The sequence below is a fragment of the Mesocricetus auratus genome, unplaced genomic scaffold (assembly GCF_017639785.1).
Source record: "Mesocricetus auratus isolate SY011 unplaced genomic scaffold, BCM_Maur_2.0 Super-Scaffold_100014, whole genome shotgun sequence".
Taxonomy (NCBI): Eukaryota; Metazoa; Chordata; class Mammalia; order Rodentia; family Cricetidae; genus Mesocricetus; species Mesocricetus auratus.
Window position 1 is genome coordinate 28,271,873 of NW_024429197.1, and position 21,873 is coordinate 28,293,745.

The 21,873-nt window shown below is 37.7% G+C and overlaps 1 protein-coding gene across 10 annotated transcripts in view; it reads right to left on the reverse strand.

Moving 5' to 3' along the window:
- The window catches only part of LOC101826706 (AGBL carboxypeptidase 4), a 1,098,260-nt gene that overhangs the window by 500,510 nt on the left and 575,877 nt on the right, over nucleotides 1-21,873 (reverse strand). For all 10 annotated transcript variants that reach the window (XM_040756958.1, XM_040756964.1, XM_040756959.1 and 7 more), the window contains exon 5: nucleotides 4,352-4,568. In XM_040756958.1, coding sequence (XP_040612892.1) covers nucleotides 4,352-4,568 — 217 coding nt within the window. The remainder of the gene's footprint in view (nucleotides 1-4,351; nucleotides 4,569-21,873) is intronic.

Below are 21,873 nucleotides of genomic sequence, written 5' to 3' on the forward strand. Positions count from 1 at the left end.
TGTCAAACATATATGTAGTCAAGGACTTGCATCTAGAATATATGAAGATTTCAATTCTTGATTATATATAAATAATGTAGGTTTTCAAAATGGGCAAGAAATTCCAATTGATACTTCACCTAGTAACATATTTAATGAAAAATAAAATGATGTTTCTAATGGTATTATTTTATAAAGATTATTAATGTCAAAAGAGAACACTTAGTTATTAGAGTAACTCATTTTAAAAGCACATTGATATATGACCAAACACAAATACCGAAATAGCTAGAATAACTATTTATTCTACTGCTGGCACATCTCTATTCCCACCTATGTTGCTTACAAGACTATAAAATGATGCAGCTTCATGGTTTTCCATTTATGAACTTGAACATAAACTGACTTTGTGATCAGTGATCCCATTTTTATTAATCTATCTGTGATGGTTAATCTTAGTTGTCAACTTGATGAGATCTAGCGTCACCTGAGATGAACCTCTGGGCCATGCCTGTTGGGGAATATCTTGACTATGTTAACACAGGTGGAAACATTTACCCATTGAGGGTAGCACCATTCCCTGTCTGGGATTCTGTATAAACCGTATAACTGTATAAACTAAGAAAACAAACTTGTCCTGCATCCATACCACTGTTTCTGATCCTGGATGTGATATAATCAGCTCATACTTCTGCGTTGGTATCCCCATGATAACTGTACCTTGAACTGAGAACCAGAAGCCCTTTCTCCCTTAAGTGACTTTTTTATTTTTTTATTTTTTTGAATCAGGGTTTCTCTGTATTGTTTTGGAGGTGCTCCTGGAACTTGCTTTGTAGATCAGGCTGGCCTAGAACTCACAGATATCTGCCTGTCTCTGCCTCCCGAGTGCTGGAATTAAAGGCATGCATCATCAACGCCTGGCCTTAAGCGGATTTTTGCAAGTGTATTTTATCTCACAAAATAACCATGAAGGTTTTCCAAGAATTTGACTACAATCTTCCTGTCTGTCTTAATTGTTCAGGAATTCCTTAATCCAACCAACCAGACATCTAACTAAATATCATCATGAAATGACTCTGGCCCTCTGTTTTCTGGGTAACCTTGTTCTCAGCTTTGTATTCAGCAACGTTATTCATCTTTCAGTATGCAGACTAAAGCTCATTTTGCATGCTGTTTATTTTGAACACTACCTCTTTAAATAATTCATATCTTTAATTACATGCTTTAAAATATATTTGGGCATATTTTCTGTGGTATAGAATACATTTATTTCTGGAAACATACTGGGACTTGTACAACCTTGTCATATGTCCCTAACATGCTTCTTATCACATCTAAAAAACATGCACTTCTTTCAAGTCCCTTTTTTTCACTTTATAATAAGAATGAAAATTCACTCTAAGAAGAAGACATAAGATACAAGCAGTCTGGTACTAGAGGTGAAAGCAGAATTGAGGCTTCCTGTGGCAGAGACATTAGCTGTCCCTCAATATCAATTATCCTTCATAACTATATGACCACCAAGTTTTAGTCAGATCATGCCCACTCAAAAGAAGAACTTCACTTCAAAACCCTATTTTTCTTAAATGCAGGTAGTAATTCTAATGAATGTCATGCCATATAGCTGCTTTTTTCTTTCACCCACTCCTTTTATTCTTATGTATAGAACACAGATGCAATGCGGAATTACATATCAGAAAATGAGCTGAGGGTCACTTCCCATGGATGACAGGAACATAAAGCTCCCTCAGGCTTTCAGGGGAGATATAGCATCTGCTATAGATCACTAACATCCAAACTTACATAGAAAAGAAGTAAACTTCTAATGATCAAAATGTACTGTATAAAAATAACAAAGGAGAAAATGGAAATTGACTTCTATCTCATTTAAGATATTATTTTTGCTATTATTTTAGATATCTATAATTAGAAACATATTATTGTCCTTCTTATCAATTCTTCATAATACCCTGAAGTATGTATCTTAAGTCATTCTTTTATTAATGCAATTATTCATTCAATAGCCAGCAAGTGGGCACCTATCTTCTGTCTCACATATATCGATGAGGGGTTTATGGTTGACAAATGAGAGAAATAAACACATTCTATTCTTAAATGCATAAATATTTTTCTTGTATTATCTACAAATTCATGTATCTAATAAACATTTATTTTAGACTTTCTCTAACAATCCCATTTCAAATAGTGATATATCATTAATATGATTAAGTGAGTCTAATACATCCTTTTTACTGTCCATTCATTCTCCTTCTCCACCCTTATTTATTCCCTGGACAGATGATCTGTATGGGGTACATCAATGGACTCTATTATCTTATGGTTGGGTTGCCCAGTAGGGAGCCTTAGTGGGATTCCAGACAGAGGCAGAAGAATTAAGACTACATACAGTCATGCTATACGCAACATTTTGATTAATGGCAGACACACAATTATTGGTGGTTCCAAAAGATTTCATAACCTAGTAATATTATACCTGTTTTAGTTTGCCTAAGTACATTTTAAGAAGCTCTCCCAAAATAACCTAAGATGGCATTTCTTAGAACATATTCTTGCAACTAGTAAATCTATGATTGTGTTTATTGCCTCAGTATGTTTCCTGAGATGGCTTTTCAGGGTTTTTAGGATCACTCCCCTTCTCCAAGTAGTCTGCTAAATGACTCTATAGTTTGGTTCAGAAAACCATTTCCTACTTTCATACCCTTTGACCAATTATTGGCCCTAGAAAACTTCAATGTATTTCAATATTTCCATATATAATGTTTATAGCTTTTAAATAGTCTTCCTTGAAATATAATAATTTGAGCCTACCTTACCATTTGCTTCCTGTTAGCATGCTGACTGGTACACCATGTGCCAAAACTTTTAGTTCAAAACACAGGTCTCAGATACAAATAGAACCCACCAGAAGCATTGCTAGGAAGGATGTTAGAGCAAAGGGAAGAGACTTATCAAACTATCAGAGTACAAGATTATCATCATGATAAAGTTTGATTCTCAACCATTTGTGATACCTGCACCTTCCTTATTTCTCTCTTTGAGGAAATATATTAAGAAGTGGGACTTAGAGGTGAAATCCAAAGGCACTAAACAAAGTCTATTTCACCACCACAACATGCCAGGAGCCCTAACATTGTCTTCCAAACCACAAATACATTGGTGTATCTAGTCAGAATCTCTGATGACTGTTCAGAATGAACCATAAAACCAAATTAGTATTTGCTTATTCCTTTTTTACCAATCAACACACTGAGGGATTCCTATGTATTTAATGAACCGAAAAACTTGCAATTCTGATTTTTGAAGGGGAAAAAGATAGGGGAAGACAAAAAGAGAAAATAATGTAACCTCTTCCTAAAATGCCCATATGCCAATTAAAAGTTGGGAATGTGTTGCTTTACATGACAGTGGCATTGAACAGGTAAGATTAAGTCAAGCATCTCAAGACAACGAGAAGGACTTGTTTGATAAACTCTTTTCAATCATAATAACCATTGCAAGTGAAAGAAGGAGACAGGTGAATGAGAATCAGTGAGACACAGCCAGCCACTGTTGGCTTCAACATGAAAGGGAGCTTACAAACCAAGTGATACGAGCTGCTTCTTGGTGATGAAAAAGAAACATCAGTGTAGTACCTGGAGTCTTGAATAAATACAGATCTGCTAATACCATCATTTTAGCCCAGTAAGACCTACTTAGAACTTTTAACCTCCAAGTCAATAATTTTTGGTTTAAACAACCCAATTTGAAATATTTTTCACATCCATGGATAAAACTCAATATGTAATGGAAGATTACAATCACTATGCCAGGACACTAAAACCAAAGATTGAAAGTGAGTTTGGGAAGTGTCAGAGGGCAGAAATAGCCAGCACATTCAGTCAGCACACCAGTTGCTAAGCTGAACTCAAGGTAAGGTGGTTTCACTAAGAAGCAAATTCAGTGTTGCCATAATGAAATGTTCTCATGACCTTTGGAGCACCTAGTAGACACTTTTTTTTCCTCTCAGTGATTTTGGGATTCTCTAGAACTCTTTAAAGAGTATTGTTTCAGTTCCTTTCATAACAACAACCATCTGTCTCAAAACCTTATTCTCTTACAGTCTGGTACCCTGGGAGTAGTGAATCCCACTTTCAAAAGCAATACCCCAAACAATCATTGCATGATTATTGCTAAGTATAATAATTATTCAAAGCCTATTTCTATTTACTATTTTAAAATTTGCCAGTGCATATAGTCTACATATAGTTCTGTAGAACACTATTTTCCATCATTTGTATTCTACAAAACTCCATTGCCAAATTCACAATTCAGTGTTTCCAAATGGGGACCCCAAGGATGATGCTAGCCTTACCACACTCTGTCCAAGCTGTTCCCGGAAGAAGTAATCCATGTTTCTTTTTTGTAGGCTGTCGAGGTAATGCTGGAAGCGAGTATATGTATATGGGTAGCAGTAAGCAAACTGATAAATATCATCTTCTCGATCAAAACAGAATGCAAAGGACATCACATAATTCTTCCTGTGGTCTGGGCAGCGATAGTAGTAAACATTTTTAGGTGGCAGTCTTTGCCTAGAAGATATAAACAAAGACAGTAGTTCACGACTCTAAAGGTAACAGATAGGAATGAATGCCTAGGAACATATCGAGAACAACAGTGTCATGGCAAGTGGAGAATGATGAAATTCCACGGGGTCAAAAACACATGGTAAAAAAGGCATCACTTTGTCAAAGCCTGGTTCTATGCTTTCTCAATCATTTGGAAAATGCAAAATTAACAACGATAAAGCAGTTTTGTGCACTTGTTTATACATGCCTAGACATTGTGTTAAGATTTAGGAACATAATAGTAAATATGACAAACAGGGTCTTGGTCTTTATGGAGTACATATTATACTAGGAAAACAGCCAATGAAGTTAACACTAGATAATATAGTTATATATAATGTGGTGGTTTGAATAAGAATGGCCCCTATAGACTCATTTAAATACTTGATCCCTAATTATTGGAACTCTTTGGGAATGATAAGGAGGTATGGGGTTGTTGGAGAAGGTGTGTCACTGGAGGTGGACTTTGAGGTTTCAAATGCACAGGCTCCTCCTAGTTCTCTTTCTGCTTTGTGTTTGTAGATGGAGATGTAAGATCCCAGCTCCTGTTTCAGCTCATGCCTTCCTGCTTTTTGAAATGGTCCCTACCATGGTGACCATGCACTCTAACCATCTGGAACTCTGAGTCCCAAATTAAATCTTTTTTAAAAAAGGTTGCTTTGGTCATGGTGTTTTGTCAAAGCAATTGGAAAGCCACTAAGACAGGTGGTAAAAAATTCTTTAAGGAAAATAATGTTTGGGGTGTGAGAGACAGCAGTGAGCAGATATTTGCTTTTCTCAGGGAAGTTGGGTTTTATTTTCCATTACAAGACTAAGTCACAGATCTTAAGGTAAACTAATATGCATTGTGAATATTCAAGAGATGGGAACAAAATATTCAACATTACTCTAAATTATTACTGCTATTTTCTACAGAGCATTATATAAGACTAATTTTCAATTTAATATTGTGTTAAATATTGGAGCTTTTCATACACACATATGTATAGTGATCATATTCTTCCTTTATGCCCCTCCAATTCCTTCCGGGTCTACTTCTAACCCTATCTCCTTGTTTTTAAGATCCTATTGCTAATACACAGAGCAGTATGAGGCATCCACTGGAGCACGGTCAAACTATCAGAACTACACCCATTAAGAAAATGTACTCTTTCCTAGCATCCCTTACCACCAATAGCTCCTCAGATGGGGTGGAGCTAAAAAGATCCTCCCTGTTCCATGCTGGAAGGTTGATTGGCTTGATCTTGTACAGCTCTTCTTCAGTTAACAAGAGCCGACTGCTTCACCTTGGTCTTCTCAAGCCCTGGCTCTTACAAGCTGTCTGCCTTCTGTTTTTCTATGTTCTCTGATTTTTGGGGGGAGGTCTGATATAGATGTTCCACTTATGACTGAGAACACCATAGACACATACTTTCTGCACTTTGACCCATTGTAAGTTACTGTGTTTATCTCTGTCTGCTGTACAAAGAAGCATCTCTGGGCTTTAGACAATTCATGAATTTTGTTTCCCACAAAAGCACTGGGAATTACTGATTCAAAATGTACTGTGTCAGTAGTTTTCCTAAAACACACTGCTCACATTCTAGTAAGGAACACCAGGAGACACACAAAACACATTATGCCTGCCTCTCTATTGAGCTACTATATCATCACATCTCATGGGAGTTGGAGTGTTCACATGGTTTCCCTACAGAGAATACATCTCAATTCTTTTCTTCCTACTCAAACAATAGCTAGATCGAACTATACATTTTCCATTATCTTAAACTGAAAATTCTGGGCCAGTTAAATTCACACATTTTATAATAGATCTTCCTCCTTTATTGATTACTATGTAAGTCTTATGTATCTAGATGTATCTAGAAGAGCTTTAAGAACAAAGTATACTTCTGGAGAATGTTGACACTGGGTGAAGAATATGCCATGGGTTTACATTTAGTAGAAAAGCCAAGGGTCAAAGGATGTAGTTGGGAAGAGGAAGTGCAGGAGGAAGTATAGGTCAAGAAAATCAAGAATGATGCTGACTCTATGCAGAGCATCCTGAAAAATTGCTGAATCTATTACATATAATGCTGCTATGAACATAGTTGAACAAATGTCCTTGTGGTATGAGTATGCATTCTTTGGGTATAAGCCTAAGAGTGGAATTTATGGGTCTTGAGATAAATCAATTCCTATTTACCTGAGAAACTACCATACTTATTTCCAAAGTGGCTTTATAAGTTTGCATTCCCGTCCGCAATAGAGGAGTGTTTCCCCTTTCTCCACATTCTCTCCAGGACAAGCTGTCTTTTGTGTTTTTGATTTTAGCCATTCTGACAGGTGTAAAATGGTATCTCAGAGATGTTTTGATTTGTATTTCCCTGATAGCTAATGCTGTTGAGCAATTCCTTAAGTGCTTTTCAGCCATTTGAGATTCCTCTGTTGAGAATTCTGTTTAGATCTGAACCCCATTTTTTCATTGGATTATTTGGTGTTTTGATAACTAGTTTCTTGAGTTCTATTTGTAATAGCCAGAACCTGGAAGCAACCTAGGTGCCCCTGAAGCAAAGAATGGTTAAAGAAAATATGGTACATATACACAATGGAGTACTACTCAGTGGAAAAGAACAATGACACCTTGTAATTTGCAGGCAGATGGATGGAACTAGAAGAAACCATCATGAGTGAGGTAACCCAGACACAGAAAGACAAACATTGTATGTACTCACTCATGAGTGGATATTAGACACAGAGCAAAGTATAAACAGTCTTAAATCCACAACCCCAGAGAAGCTAGGAAACAAGAGGTTCTTAAGAGAGACATACATAACCCCCTTCCCCCCTCCCTGAGAAGGGGAAAGGGACAAGATCTCCTGAGTAAATTGGGAGCATGGGGGAAGGGGAAAGGAGGGAGGAGGAAGAGAAGGGGGGAGGTGGAGTGGGTAGGAGAACATGAGGGATCAAGAAAGTCAAGTTGGTGGAAGAACAGAGAAGGAGAGTAAGGAAGAGATACCTTGATAGAGGGAGCCATTGTGAGCTTAAGGAGAAACCTGGCACTGGGGAAATTCACAGGAATCCACAAGGATGACCCCAACTAAGAATCTAGGCAACATTGGAAAGGCTACCTTAAATGCCATTCCCCTATAATGAGATTGATGACTACCTTAAGTGCCATCCTAGAGCCTTCACCTAGTCGCTGATGGAAGCAGATGCAGAGATTCACAGCTAAGCACTGAGCTGGACTCCTGGAATCCAGTTGTTGAGAGGGTGGAGTGATGAGCAAAGGGGTCAAGACCATGCTGGGGAAACCCAGATGACATATAAGCAAATGGGAGCTCATGGACTCCAGACTGACAGCTGGGGAACCTGCATAAGACCAGACTAGTCCTCCTAAACGTGGGTGTCAGTTGGGGGCTTGGGCAATCTATAGGGCCACTGGCAGTGGAACCAGTATTTATCCCTAGTGCATGAACTGGTTATTTGGAGCACATTTCCTGTAGAGGGATACACTCTCAACCTAGATACAGGGGGAGGGCTTCTCTCCTGCCCCAAATGATGTGACAGACTTTGATGATTCCCCATGGGAGGCATCACCCTCTCTGAAGAGTAGATGGGGGGTAGGTTGGGGAGATGTTGGGGGAGCTGGAGGACAGGAGGGAGAGGGAACTGGGATTGGTATGCAAAATAAGACTGTTTCAATTTAAATAAAAAATGTAAAAAAAAAGAAAAATGCTGAATCACATATCCATGAGAATTGTGATGACTAGTGTTAAAATGCTAAGTTGATAGAGTACCTTGGAGATTGGACATCTGGATATCTCTAGTAAGATACTCCTAAATACATTCATCAAAGTGGAGAATGCCCACTCACTGTGGATAACATTATCCTCTAGCCCATGAATCCTGTACTGTTTAAGAGTGGAGACATTATGCATGTATATATTATGAAAAGCTACTTTATTTTCTTGATGTCTTAACTTCCATGCCATACTGGACTATGACTTTGAACTATGAGTTAAACCTTTTCTCTCTTAAGTTGCTTGTGTCAGAGTACTTTGTCACAGCAATAGAAAAAGAAAATTAGACAAGTGTTCTACCATGGTAGTGTTTCCATCCTATTGTCTTGTTTATTTGTTGTTGTTTTCATTTTTTTAGATCAATTTACTAGTTAAGGTCAGAGGTGAATATATGCCTTAGTTTGGGTTTTTATTGATGTGAAGAGATACCACGTCCATGGCTACTCTTATAAAGAAAACATTTAATTGGGTTGACTTACAGTTTCAGAGGTTCAGTTCACTATCATGATGGGTATCATGGTGGTGTGCAGGCAGATGTGGTGCTGGAACTGAGAGTGCTACATCTTGCCACCAACAGGAAGTCAGCTGACAGTCACACTGAGGGAAACTTGAGCAAAGAGACCTCAAAGCCCATTGCACAGTGACATACTCCTCCAACAAGGTCATATCTACTCCAACAAAGCAACACCCTCTAGTACTGCCACTTCCAATGATATTATAGGGGCCAATTGCATTCATACTACTATAGTCTGTGAGATATTTGTTTCTGGAAGAACAGAGATGATATAGCACTGATATTTATCCATATATTTGACTATATTAGACTTAATTATTAAATATTTTAACATCTGATTACTTTAGAAAACAAGTGGGTGAAATATCAGGCCATGAGACGTGAGATGGATAAGAACATGAAGGTACCAAGAAACAGTACAGTATGGAAAATACATAGTTCAAGTCAAAAGGAATTGGAGTTAAAATTTAGTGGTTATATCAGACAGTGCCAAGAGCTGTATTTAGATTCAACAAAGGAATCCATTTGCTCCCTATTCCAGAGAACATGAACCCTACTCCAGAGAACAAGAAGTAACAATCTTTTCATAAGGCCTTTAAGACAAATCCCCTATGCACTCCTCTAATGACTATCCTGAACCTTCCTGTACTGAAACTCTGGAGCCATTAGTGATGAGGTAAAGAAGTAATGGTCTGTAAAGTATATAGGGAACAAATAGTAAAGTAATTCCCCAATGTTCCTAGCTATGGGGTATAGGAGAATGGGAAATAAATACTCTCCTCAAGAACTTTGGACCTCAGTTGATGGTTTTGCTATCAAGTATTGACATTTTGGGTACCAATTGAAGGCAAGAGAGGTGAAAGAAAAAAATTAAAACAATGAGATCATCAACTACAAGACTGAGTTCAATAAGAGGTTTCTAAGAGGAGGCATGGATGAGAAGGCAAGAATAAAAGACAGGGAATAACCAACAAATGCAGGGATGCTGGTACTGAGAAAATTTATGTTCTCCACAATTGCGTGTGATTGAAGATGCAAGAACAGGAGGGTGGGGTGGATGCTAGTCCCATGAACCTAGATTAATCACTCCAGGTCCTGGCTCAGAGATCTGAGTAAGAGTGTCCTGGAGCCCTGGGATTAGCACACATGTACCTATGCAGGCAATACCTATAGATATATGGTCCCTCAGGTTGTGATCTTATTCCCAACTGTTTACTATCACATCCAGCTGAGGCCCACAGTTTAAGTACAGTTACCCCACTTTTCCAATCTTCCACCCAAGTTTAACAGTTGTTAACGAGAGTCTGCTGTCCCCATTGAATTTGTTTACATTTGATCAGAATTCATATGCTTACAGATGTCCTGATTCCTATTCAGGGTTAGAATGTTTGATCTGATTGGCAGGAAGTGTGGAGGTAATGGATTGTTCAGGTATCATTCAGGAGAGCTGAGATCTTGTATGAGGCTTAGATTTTCCAGGTGCCACCAAGGATGCACACAGAAACCTGCTTGAGAAGGGCTCATCAGTCACGTAATGCCAGGAATAAAGACAAAGGAGGTAAAACTAAGAAGGGAAAATTCCTTTCTCCTTTGGAAAACACTCCTGGTTTTGTCCTATTGTTTTCTTCTTATATTCTCATTATGCCTCTGGCATTGTGTTAACTGTTTTATATGCATTTCACACTCACAAGAACTTATGAGGTATAGGTTATCAGCAGAGACAAGAAAATGAAATCTGAAGGAGGTAAAAAGTTTCTTAAAGACCCAAGTTTAGTAAGCATCAGAGTCTGTAGTAGGCCAGTTTGCTCCAGAGTCAATGCTCAGATTTCCTATTGTATCCTGCCATCATGCCTTTGCCACTCAACTCATAAGTTTACCTGTTGTTTCAGTCCCACCCTGCTGAAAACCCTTTAAACAACTCTCTGTCCTTACATTTTACTTAGGCTCATATGGCTCCCTCTGGCTTCTGTGAGATTCAGAATCCCATGCTCAATACTCCTTTTCTCAAAAGCTATGCTGTACAAATACTGAACTACTTCAGGCTCTTCAACACATTACCTGTCTTAGCATACGGTCTTTCTACCACCAGGGTAGACTGCCACTTGTTTACTGACTCCTATTCATGTTCCTGACATGTGGCTGATTATTAACAAAGGGTTAAATGTTTAAAAATTAACTACTCAGTCTAGGGACCATAAAAGTGAGTGAGAATGTGCAAATAAACGCCAATTCTTTAACTTCCCCTCTAAAGCTTTCCCAGACTACTCAGTCTTCAGCTGCTTGTCTCTGCTTTGACAAAGTACCTTTATTACCTGGCTTATCTCATAAAAATGTAAAGCAGAAGTAAATAGATGTTTCTTCAAAGAGAATGTAAATGCCATTAAACTGAAAACCAAGTCACCTCTTCCTTCGGTTCACCCCTGGTGATGACAAGTGGAACTCTCCAACACTTGTTTATTTCAAAGCAAAGCAAATGCTAGAACAATGCAAAGATGATCCGTCCTAAAGATCAGTGGCAAGCATCACAAGAAAGCTGCTTTTAATTCAGTGGGAAACAGGGACTTTATAACATTCCACAGAATAGAAGGGAGAGAAACTGGTGCTAAGAGGGAATGTAGGAAGAGATGGTTTCAGAGTCTCAAAGAATGTTCTACACTTGTTAGATAAGGTACTCTCAGTTTGCTGAACAGTCTGAGATAAGCTAAGGGAAAACATAACAATAATGATATTATATGTATGCAGCACTGACCATCTGCCAAGCCACTTTAAACATATTGTAATGCACTATCTCCTTAACTTTGCACAATATTCTGAACTTACTTCTCCTAACCCAATAAAAGTGATGACATAACCAAAACCCTTTTGAAGGGAAGAAGGCTGTCTGCAAAACTACAGGCCACCACTGGAGTGGAATTATCCAAGATCCTGTCCTGCCAGAGACCCAGGAAAAGTCCAAACACTGGTGTGTGTACTCTTATATTTTTGGTTGTAAGCCTAGCCTTTAACGGCTGAGCCATCTCTCCAGCCCTGCTGTGTGTACTCTTAGGACTGAGGATAGATGTTTATCAGCTCTTAGAAGAAGCCATCATTTTCAGTCTATCCCGATAATGAAAGTAGACATCCTTTGTATAAGGGAGGTGTGTAGATCTTATCCCAAGACTCAGCAGTGTGTGCAGACTCCCACAGACATACTGCATGCAGGTCTACTTCATCCATTTTTCTTCACTGTTAGATTGAGCTCCCTTGAGGGAATGGCTCATACGGTTCTCACTGTTTCTACTCCAGGACCTACACAGAATTTTGCATAGATTAAGTGGCAAAAACAACTGATGAATCGAATACAAGAATATATTTATAAATAAACGATTTCAGCCTTCCTAACAGAAGTACATTGTGCCCTCTCCATGTGAAACTTTTTTAAGACCATGTGTTCCTTCTCATTGTAGCTGACTTTCTCATACATTTCTGTAGCAAACAGTCTCCCTATTACAGAGAAGTCAAACCCAAATCAAAAGAACTTTCCTTCTGTCTCTTTGTCAGTAACTCCACAATGTAGTAATCATGGTACACAATAAATTTAGATACTGTTGTTTTTCTGATTTATCTCAGACTTTTCAAAAGCTACAATGCCTGACATTGGGGAAATCAATATATGCTTGCTAAATGAGTGAATTTATGATTAGTGAATGAATGAAGTGGAAGGCAACAGTTTCCCTTCCATTTACCATCTTTGCATTCTCTTGAGATCCATTGACTAGACGTCCTGTTAGAGCCTACTAGGACATAGAGAAGATGAGAGTGTATAAAGCTCTCTAAATTTATATTATACATTCTCAAATTCTCCACAGGACCTGAAATACAGGATTTTTAATTTCCTCTCCAATGAAGCAGAAAGTGTCAGCTTGACTACATAAGTTCTAAGTCTAGGGTCTTTCTTGACAGCAGACAATTTTCTCTTCAAACTAACATAACAGGAAGTAGTTAAGACCTGACCTCGTGCTTCATCTATGCTACACATGGCCTTTCATCTGTGTTTGGCTGGCATGATTGAGACCATCATCTAGCTAGAAGCAGTTCACCTCTACCTTGTTCTCTCATGTGTCTGGAAAAGCTAGACACCTGGCAAAGATGCCCATATTAAATCTATATTCTCCCTGGGCAAATGAAACTTATTTCTCCTAACTCTAACAATATCTTCCCCCAAATAATTGCAATGGCCCTGTCACCAGCACATCTACTCTTATCTCTTCTCTCCGCACTTTGTCACAGCTAATCTCTCTGAGACACCAGGAGGAAAAGAAAGCATGAGGCAGTGATCAGACACGGGCAGCACATTTTTACACCCCCGTGTCTAATCAGATTACCATTTTATCAGCTAATGGACACTATGGGTGGGAGGAGAGAGGCAGTGTTACATATTGCCAGCTGAATTTATGATAACAAAAAAGATACTGCTCCTTTCTTGAATTAACCTTTTTGTCCTATACACTGTATTCTTTATTTTTCAGTTTATTTTATAACATCGGGATTTAAAAAAATTTTTGTCACTGCCTTCTGGAGAAGGACACCCACACACTGCGGCAGCAGCTGCTTCTATTAATTCCAAGTCATTAGAAAATTAAAATTAAAGCCAATTATTTTGGCTGGTTAAGAGCCAGAGAGGAGCTGAGACTTACTATTTTCATGGTCATAGACAGCAACAATATTCCTACCTGTAGCTGATTGCTGGAAAAATGCCAACCCATGTAGAAACTTCAGGGATCATGTCAGAAGAGGCTCTGGGCTACGAACTCTATCTCTCTCCCCGGATTTTGAGAAACAGCAAGATGATGATCCAGACAGGGAGCTCAGAGTTGGTTAGAGTCCAAGCTCTTGTATACTTGCCTACTTTGAACTTTTGCATAAAATGTGGTCCCTTCCCACTTCCTGTAAACCACCTTAGCTGTTGAGAAACTCTTAGATGAAGCAGATTGTATTTTTAGACCTGTTATTTGCTGAGTCTGGAGCAGTGAATGAGACAGGAGCATAATGCTATCTTCTTAAGATAGAGTAGCAGGCCACAGTCTCACTGGTTCAGGCATACAATGAAAATTTTTGCCAAGTTTGTCATTCATTGACAAGGGTTCAGGTGGTGAAGTCATCAGGGCAAGAGAGATTTTGAAAGAACCAACAGCTATGTTCAATGCCAGCTCTCTATACCTTTAGAAATGTAATCAGCGTATAGTAGGCTCTAACTAACTCACTTCATTACTTATCAGTAATACAGCATTGGGCCTGAGTTTTCTTACCTCTAAAATGAAAATGCTATCACAGATTGGCTGTGAAGAGTAGAGACTGACATGCAGGAGCTCAGTAAATGGTACCTAAGATTTTCATCATGCTCCAAGTGATAGAAAATGGCACTATATCCTGTATTTTCTAAAAACAATGAATTTTAGCTTCATTCTAGGGATTTTAGGGCATAGAAGGGCAGAGTAGGCCACAGTAGATTACCCAGAAAAAATGACAAGAAGACAAACTAGTGTTAACCATTTCTCTTTCTTGTTTCAATGAATCCAGTAGTATCATTTAGTTTAGGTGGTCCTCTCTCATGAAAAAAGAAAAGTTATTCTCAAACAGAGGAGGGAAGTTAACTCCTTTAGCCCCAAATTGCAGTGGAGAAAAGTATTCACAGGTGTTACCTGTGCTGCTAGGTTGTATCAGGCAACAGTTCCATGGCCCATTCATCAGACACCATGATCACTAGTTGGTAATATCTGTAGGAAGTAAAACCTGTATCTGGATAATTGAATGTTCTCAGTACAGTTGTGTAAGTCTAAAATTATAACTTGTTTATTTGATTACATGTTAAAATGTTCATTATTATTTTACCAACAACAAATTAAAAAGACATGCATGTACATTTTAGGAAAATTAATGACATATTTACATTTCTTGTAAAATACAATCATGAAATATAACCAGTATAAATAACTAAGTATTTCTGATCCATGACAGGAAAGAAGTCACAAATCTAAGGAAACATCCGTATCTTCCATAATAGTAGTAGTTTTTATAAGATATGTCCTTAAGTTACAATTCATACATATGAAAGTGAAGCATAAAAGAAAAATGATTAAAATTATTTAAGAGTAGTTGGGTGACAAGATGCACTTCAGAAGTTGTATAGTACAGCCTGTTATTTAGACAGCATGCCTATTCTAAAATAATTCTGTCCATTTCCAACTCTAAGCTTTCTCTTGCATGAAGGGGTAGCTGGTACTCTCTGTCTTTTGCCAATAGTGGAAGAATTAAATGAACCCAGCAGTTACATGTCAGTGTTAGTCAAATGACTCAAATAGCATTATGTAACCAAATTCCAGTGTAAATCAATTAATGTATCCAGTTAATGGAAAACATTTAGAAATTAATTCTCTGGAAAGTAGACTATTTCCTTAGTTGTAATGATAAAGCCATTTCAACATGAAATCACAAGACAAATTTGTTTTGTTAGTATAGTGTGAATAAAAACGTTGTTTGAAAACAATGTTCATCTTAAATCAGAAAAGTTGTGAAGCAGATATTTATTTTTAGATGGTTGAGGTATCAATGGTTTTTTTGTTTTGTTTTGTTTTTACAAGACAGGGTTTCTCTGTATTGTTTTCGAGGCTGTCGGTCCAGCCCAGCCTCGAACTCACAACGATCCGCCTGCCTCTGCCTCCCGAGTGCTGGGATTAAAGGCGTGCGCCACCACTGCCCGGCAAGGTATCAATGGTTTATGAGTCTGAATATCCTTCCATTTTATATCTTCAAAATAGAAACAACTTTCATAATAGGTTAACATTAAAAGGCACATACACATATGAAATTTTGAAAATAGTTTGTAAAAAGCACCAATATAATAAAAGCAACTTATATTCTTTTTAAAATTTTTATTCATTTATTTTTATTTCATGTGCATTAGGTTTTGCCCACATGTATGGGTGTGTGAAGGGAAGGTGTTGGAGCCCCTGAACTGCAGTTAGAGAGAGCTACTATGTGTGTGCTGGGAATTGAACTTGGGTCCTCTGGAAGATCAGCCAGTGCCCTTAATCACTAAACTATCTCTCTAGCTCCCCCAACGCTTTTAATTCTTAAAGACTATCTAAAATATAGAAAACTTTATGTTTAATTCTCTCATTCACTTTAAGTTGTTATAATAAATTACATGGTCTTCCCATCCACCTGCAGCTCGATTCCTCCTCTTGCATGTCTGAAAATGATCTCAAATTCACCCTAATTAAAATCAGTCTCCTGTCATCCCCTAAACCAGAGTTTGGAAAGTGCTTCCATCACAGTGGGAAGTTCCCATTTTCATGTGCCCAATTAGATAAAGCAAAAATTTTGGTTGACCTTAATTTCTTCTCTCTTTGCTCCAGTAAAAAAGTCCTGTTTTGCTAATTTAAAAATAAAGTAAAACGGTGAGAATAAATATTGCCTGATATCTTCCACTATTGTATCCCTCTAGATGTTCAGAAAACAGTAATGTTTCAAATGGAATCAATAGCATGCTATAGTAGAACAGAACTTGTAATGGGAAAGAATGATAAACAAACAAAATCAGTTTATGAATGTAAGTCTATGATAAGCATAATGAATGCAAAAGGGAAATGAGAGTTGTGAGTGTAATAATGCAGGAAAACGGTCACAGAGGTGACCCTGTAATAAAAATTGAATGGATATAGAAAGAAGCATCTGTAGAACTATGAAGACAAAGAATTGGTAGAAATATTAAACACAAAGGTCAAACAACAAGAAAATGCTTTGGGTGCCTCTGAAAATCCAGAATGAATGAGCAGGAATCAGTGAAGTGGAGACTGGCAGAGTTGAGTTAGAGAGTAGAAAAGAGGATGCAGTTATAGAGTAGATGTTAGTATGAGGCTTGCATGGGGGAAGTGAAAGCTAGGAGAGTTGGGTAGCTAGTGCAGTTGTCTAGGCTAGATGCAATGCTGGGTTAGAGAAGGCTTGAAGCTGTGAAGAAGTCAGGAAGTTCTAGGATTTGCTACAGCTAAGACTTTGTCTCTGTTGATGGATTAAATGTGAAATTTGAAAGCAGTAGTAGAGTCAATCCTCATCCTATTTTTTGACTTGACATATTTTACTGAAAATTTCACATCTCACATCTCACTGAGGTCTTTAAATTCTCCAAAGAATTTAAATATATCTATCTCCAAAAGATATCTCCAATCTGTTTAGTTGTCTGTATTTCCACGCTTTTACTAATATCCTGAGAAAGTCCCCAACCAACTCTGCTTCCTTTTCCCCAACCCTCCCCATTCCCTTCTCTATATAGTCTTTTTAAAATTTAATTGGATCTTGCCACTTCCTGCTTCAAAAATCCTTCACAATTTTCAATTATGCTGGAATGAAATATAAACTCTAGCTTTTTACTTCTTCAGACAAACTGAGTTCATAGTTCATCTCTGTGCCTCCAAAGACTGCTTTTATTGTTAGTTCTTCTACACATTAACAACTCATGCTTCACTGCTCCAGATTTTTTATGGTTTCATTTGAGGTTTGATACAAGGTCTCCATCTGTGTACCCTGACTGGCCTAGACTTGCTATGTAGCCATCCTCCTACCTCCCCAGTGCTGAAATTATAGGCATGTGCCACTACACTACACTTTTTCTTATAAGTACTGGGATTGAATTTTTATTTTCTCTCTTCTTTTATTTCAATGTTACCTATTCCACCTAAATTAGAATCTTGTTCTTTCTCATAGAAGCAATGTTCTTTCTCTCAAAGCTTTGCTGCAACTCGTAATTACATATTCATTGTGTTTGTTCATATATAGTTGCATTTGTTACTAGTTCCTAATTTCTTTGCAAGTAGGAATAATACCCATGTTTAGATTTCTAGTTAATAATCTAACATCTGACCTGACCCAGTACTTGACACTGTTTACTGAATGAAGTAAATATATGCTGGCTATGGAATAGGGTCAGAGAAAGAAGAAGGCTCACAATTGACCTGTTAGGTCCACAGTGGGTTTAAGCATTTCCCAAAGTAGTATGTTGGGGTGGCTATGGGGTGGAGGGGTTCTAAGATATTTCCAGATTTATTTTTTCCCTAAGTTTTATAAAATACTTCTTTCAGAAACGTTAACGACATTAGTCATCCATAAAAATTTCCTTTCTTTTCATGTATAGTGACATTGACCCATATAACAAAGTGTACTGGTTTGTTTCTGGATTCTTCCTGCTTCTCCTCCCAGCTAGAAATTATTAAGCCTGAACTGCACTGCATAAGGAATTACTGAGGGATCGTTTAGCTTATACACTTAAGATATCTGCCTGGTTTATCAAGGAGAAGGGTTGTTGTAGAGAAGGTCAAGATCTCATCACAGTAGTTGCCAACACAGAATGGTTATAAACTGTCTCTTTGTACTCACTGAACAGGGTTATTACAGACTAGGCATGATCAATGTTGACAGAGCTTAGTAAACAGCAGAAGAAAAATATAGGTAAAAGGAACTATCTGGAATCTCAATCTGATTTATCATATCCTTGAGCCCCTATTCTCCATTTCAATTCTCACTAATCTCAGAAGGAGGACCACATATTCACAAAGTAAACGAAAGTTAGCTCCCAATGGAAGTCTAGGGGATATCTAGGGGACATATCATATAAACAGATTCAAATGACCTGAAGTCCTAGGATGCCAGAAAGTTGTTTAAAGTCCAGGTTACCAAATCTAAGGAGCCTACTTAACAAGAAATCTGAAAATTCAATCAAAACACTAGGTTTCAAAGATCAATGGGGTGGAGCAGGTATAGGAAGTAGGACTTAGTGAGAATGAGGCTACAGTCAAGCCTGCAGGAACAAAGAAACTTGGCCATCAAGGATGAAAGGTAGAAAAACACAGAAGCATGGGTAATAAGTGGTGCTCAGCTTTCCATGGAGAGGGATTCAATCACTGTCTCAAGTGGATGAAAGTGCCTTAAAAAGAAGTAAGATGGAAAGTAGAGTTCCCTGACCATGATAGAGAATTAAGAATGCAGTACTCTATCAGAAATGAGAGACTGTCATGGAAATCCCAAGGATCTGACTTCAGGTAATGGGTGAGGAGGCCAAGTCAAGGTCATTGTTCCATATGAGAAATGTTAAAGCTTTCATGACCCAAGAATGATAGACAATGAGGTATGAGATTTGGGCTGAGTAAGCAAAGCACCAAGTGAGTGACAACCACAGATATGGAACAATCCTAGGAATTTCTGGTACAGAGAAAGTAAATATTGCCTAATGGTGCCTGAAGAACTATTGTAATGTGTGACAGCTGTTAAGATCTCAGCAGACTGCGTTTGGCAACAATTAGAGGAATTCAATGATAATGAATGAATGAATGAGTCAAAGAATAAGTAAAAGAGTATAAATGGGATGAGGTAGTCAAAGATAAGGGTGAAGAAGAAATGTAGATAAAAGATCAGATAGTACACACGGGCCAAGCTATAGACTTCAAAATAACCAAGGGTCAATAATGGGTGTTAAGCATAATCTGTGAGACTTGCTATATAGAGAGACGATGGGCTCCCAAGAGGAGCATCGATGATGATACATTATTAGGTCATTTCCTCAAAGAGTAACTGGTTGAAATGTTGATCCATAGGAGTCAGGTCTGACATTTGACCTTCATCACAAGACAGACATTCTCTAACTCAATTGCTCAGTGCTCATCATCCTTCTAAAATAGCACAGCTTTCTTTCTACACCATTGATTCTCATGTGGTTAAAAATTATGTGAAAAGCATTCATACTTCAGTAGTAGACTTATTAATCTTAGAGACTCTTAATTCATGTATTCTACAACCTTCCACTATCTAGGGTTATTACATTAATTAAAATAATAAAATGGACATTGTAAAGAGCTTTTAGTAATTGACATGAGTAAATGAACTTTGCAAGTCATCTACCGGCTTCCTGAAATTTGGGAATTAGAAATATAAGAGATGAAGAACATCTCTTTTCCTAGTAAAAATGCATAATTTTTCTTTGAAAATCTTTCTTTGGGAGTATATTAACCCTTTGTAATCTATACATTTCCATACATTCATCTATGCACCTTTACAGAGATTTGAGACTATATGTGTCATATGGTCTGGTTTCCAACATTTTCTATCTACAGAATAGTCTTTAAAGAATAAGTCTAAGAAGAAAACACAGTATGCAAAAACAAACAAATGAGTAAACAGAAAAAATGGCAAGAAACATGACCAAAAAGACAGAGGTCTGGAGAGACAGCTCAGTGGTTAAGAGTACTTGCAGCTCTTCCAAAGGATCTGAGTTAGAGTTTCAGCGTCCATATTACAGCTATCTGTACAATGGCACTCATGGACACATATTCACATGGAGACTCACACACTTACACATGATTAAAAGTAATAAAATACCCCCTATGAAAGATGTCAAAAGAGAAGGACATATGTTTTCGATTCAGGATTGCTTTAGTAATATTTTAATTAGGGAGAGTGACCCCAGAGGACTTCTGGGGAGACTGCTGTAGGCAAAGAAAATAGCAAGTGCCATTGATGTTTCTCTGCTGCTTCCTTTTCTCTAGAAGAAAGTTCTTGGGAAAACTGCCTCAGACTCTATATATAAATGCTAAAAACATGCAAAAGAAAACAGAAGCAAACAGATCAGACATTGAAAGCAATTTTTGATAGGCATTTAAGTATGTAATCTTGGGCAACTGACATTTTTTAACTTTACATGCTTTGATTGGTAAAATGGGAAATACAGAATTTTATTGTATATTTATTTGATGTATCTATTGTTAAAATACAGTCAAATTTCCTGATACATACCATAGGCTATAGTTGGAAGCTATTAGCATTGCTCATTCCCCTTCATAGGAATGAAGAAACTTTCTGTTATAGATTATCAATAAATTTTGACTCCTCAGTATATATTTCATTCCTTTTACTCTAATTACTGCATGTATCTAAATGAATCCTTCCAAATTGGGTATAGTTCTTTGGGGGCCACAGAGAAAACCTTGCTATTCCTGGCTAAAGTCCATGTTCCTGTCTAAGACCATCAGATATTCCCTCTATTGGGTCTGTTGATTTTTAGCAGTCAGGAAATAATGGAATCTTTGATATTCCTTTTTGTACTTAAAGGACACTTGTGTGACTTCTTCTCTCTGATGCTAAAGCTCTGTTTCCCATTGCTTCGATAAACCCCTAATATAATATAATTACATTTTCTTCTGCCTCATTTAAGCAGAGTAAGTTCCTATTCTTACCAATTAAATAAACTGTACTTTATATACTATACACACTTACTTGTCACCAATTTAACTGAATTAAAGAGAATACCAGCAGTAAACCATATTTAACTTGATATCTATAAATATTTATGTAGAAAAAAGTTTAATTCAATATATAGTTTGCACTAATTTGCCTTCCTAAGAAGTAATTTCTCCAAGGGTAAAACAAGATTATATGTGCTCAACTTTTCTTTCTGTTGCTGTGGTAAACCCCATGGCCAAAAACATCTAGGGGAGAATAGGGTTTCATAACTAGAGTCTACTGTGGAGGGAATCCAGACAGGAACTCATGGCAGGAGAGCTAGAAGCAGACAAGTAGAGGAATTCTGCTTTCTGGCTTGTTCCCAGATTAACTTTCAGCTGCTTTTTAAAAAATACTCATTATTTCATATGAATGTGTGTTTTGCCTGCATGTATGTAAGTGTACACTTGTGTCCTTGGTGCCCATGGACATCAGAAGAGGGTGTCAGAACTCCTGTGATTGGAGTTACAGATGGCTGTAAGCCACTATGTGGGTACTGTAAATTTAACCCAGGCCCTATGCAAGAGTAATGAGTGCTCTTAACCAATGAGCCAGCTCTTCAGACCTAAGCTACGTTTATTACTGAGCCCAGGCCTACCTGCCTAGGGATGGCACTTCTCATGGTGGGCTGGGATCTTCCCATTGCACTAGAAATCAAGAAAATGCCCAA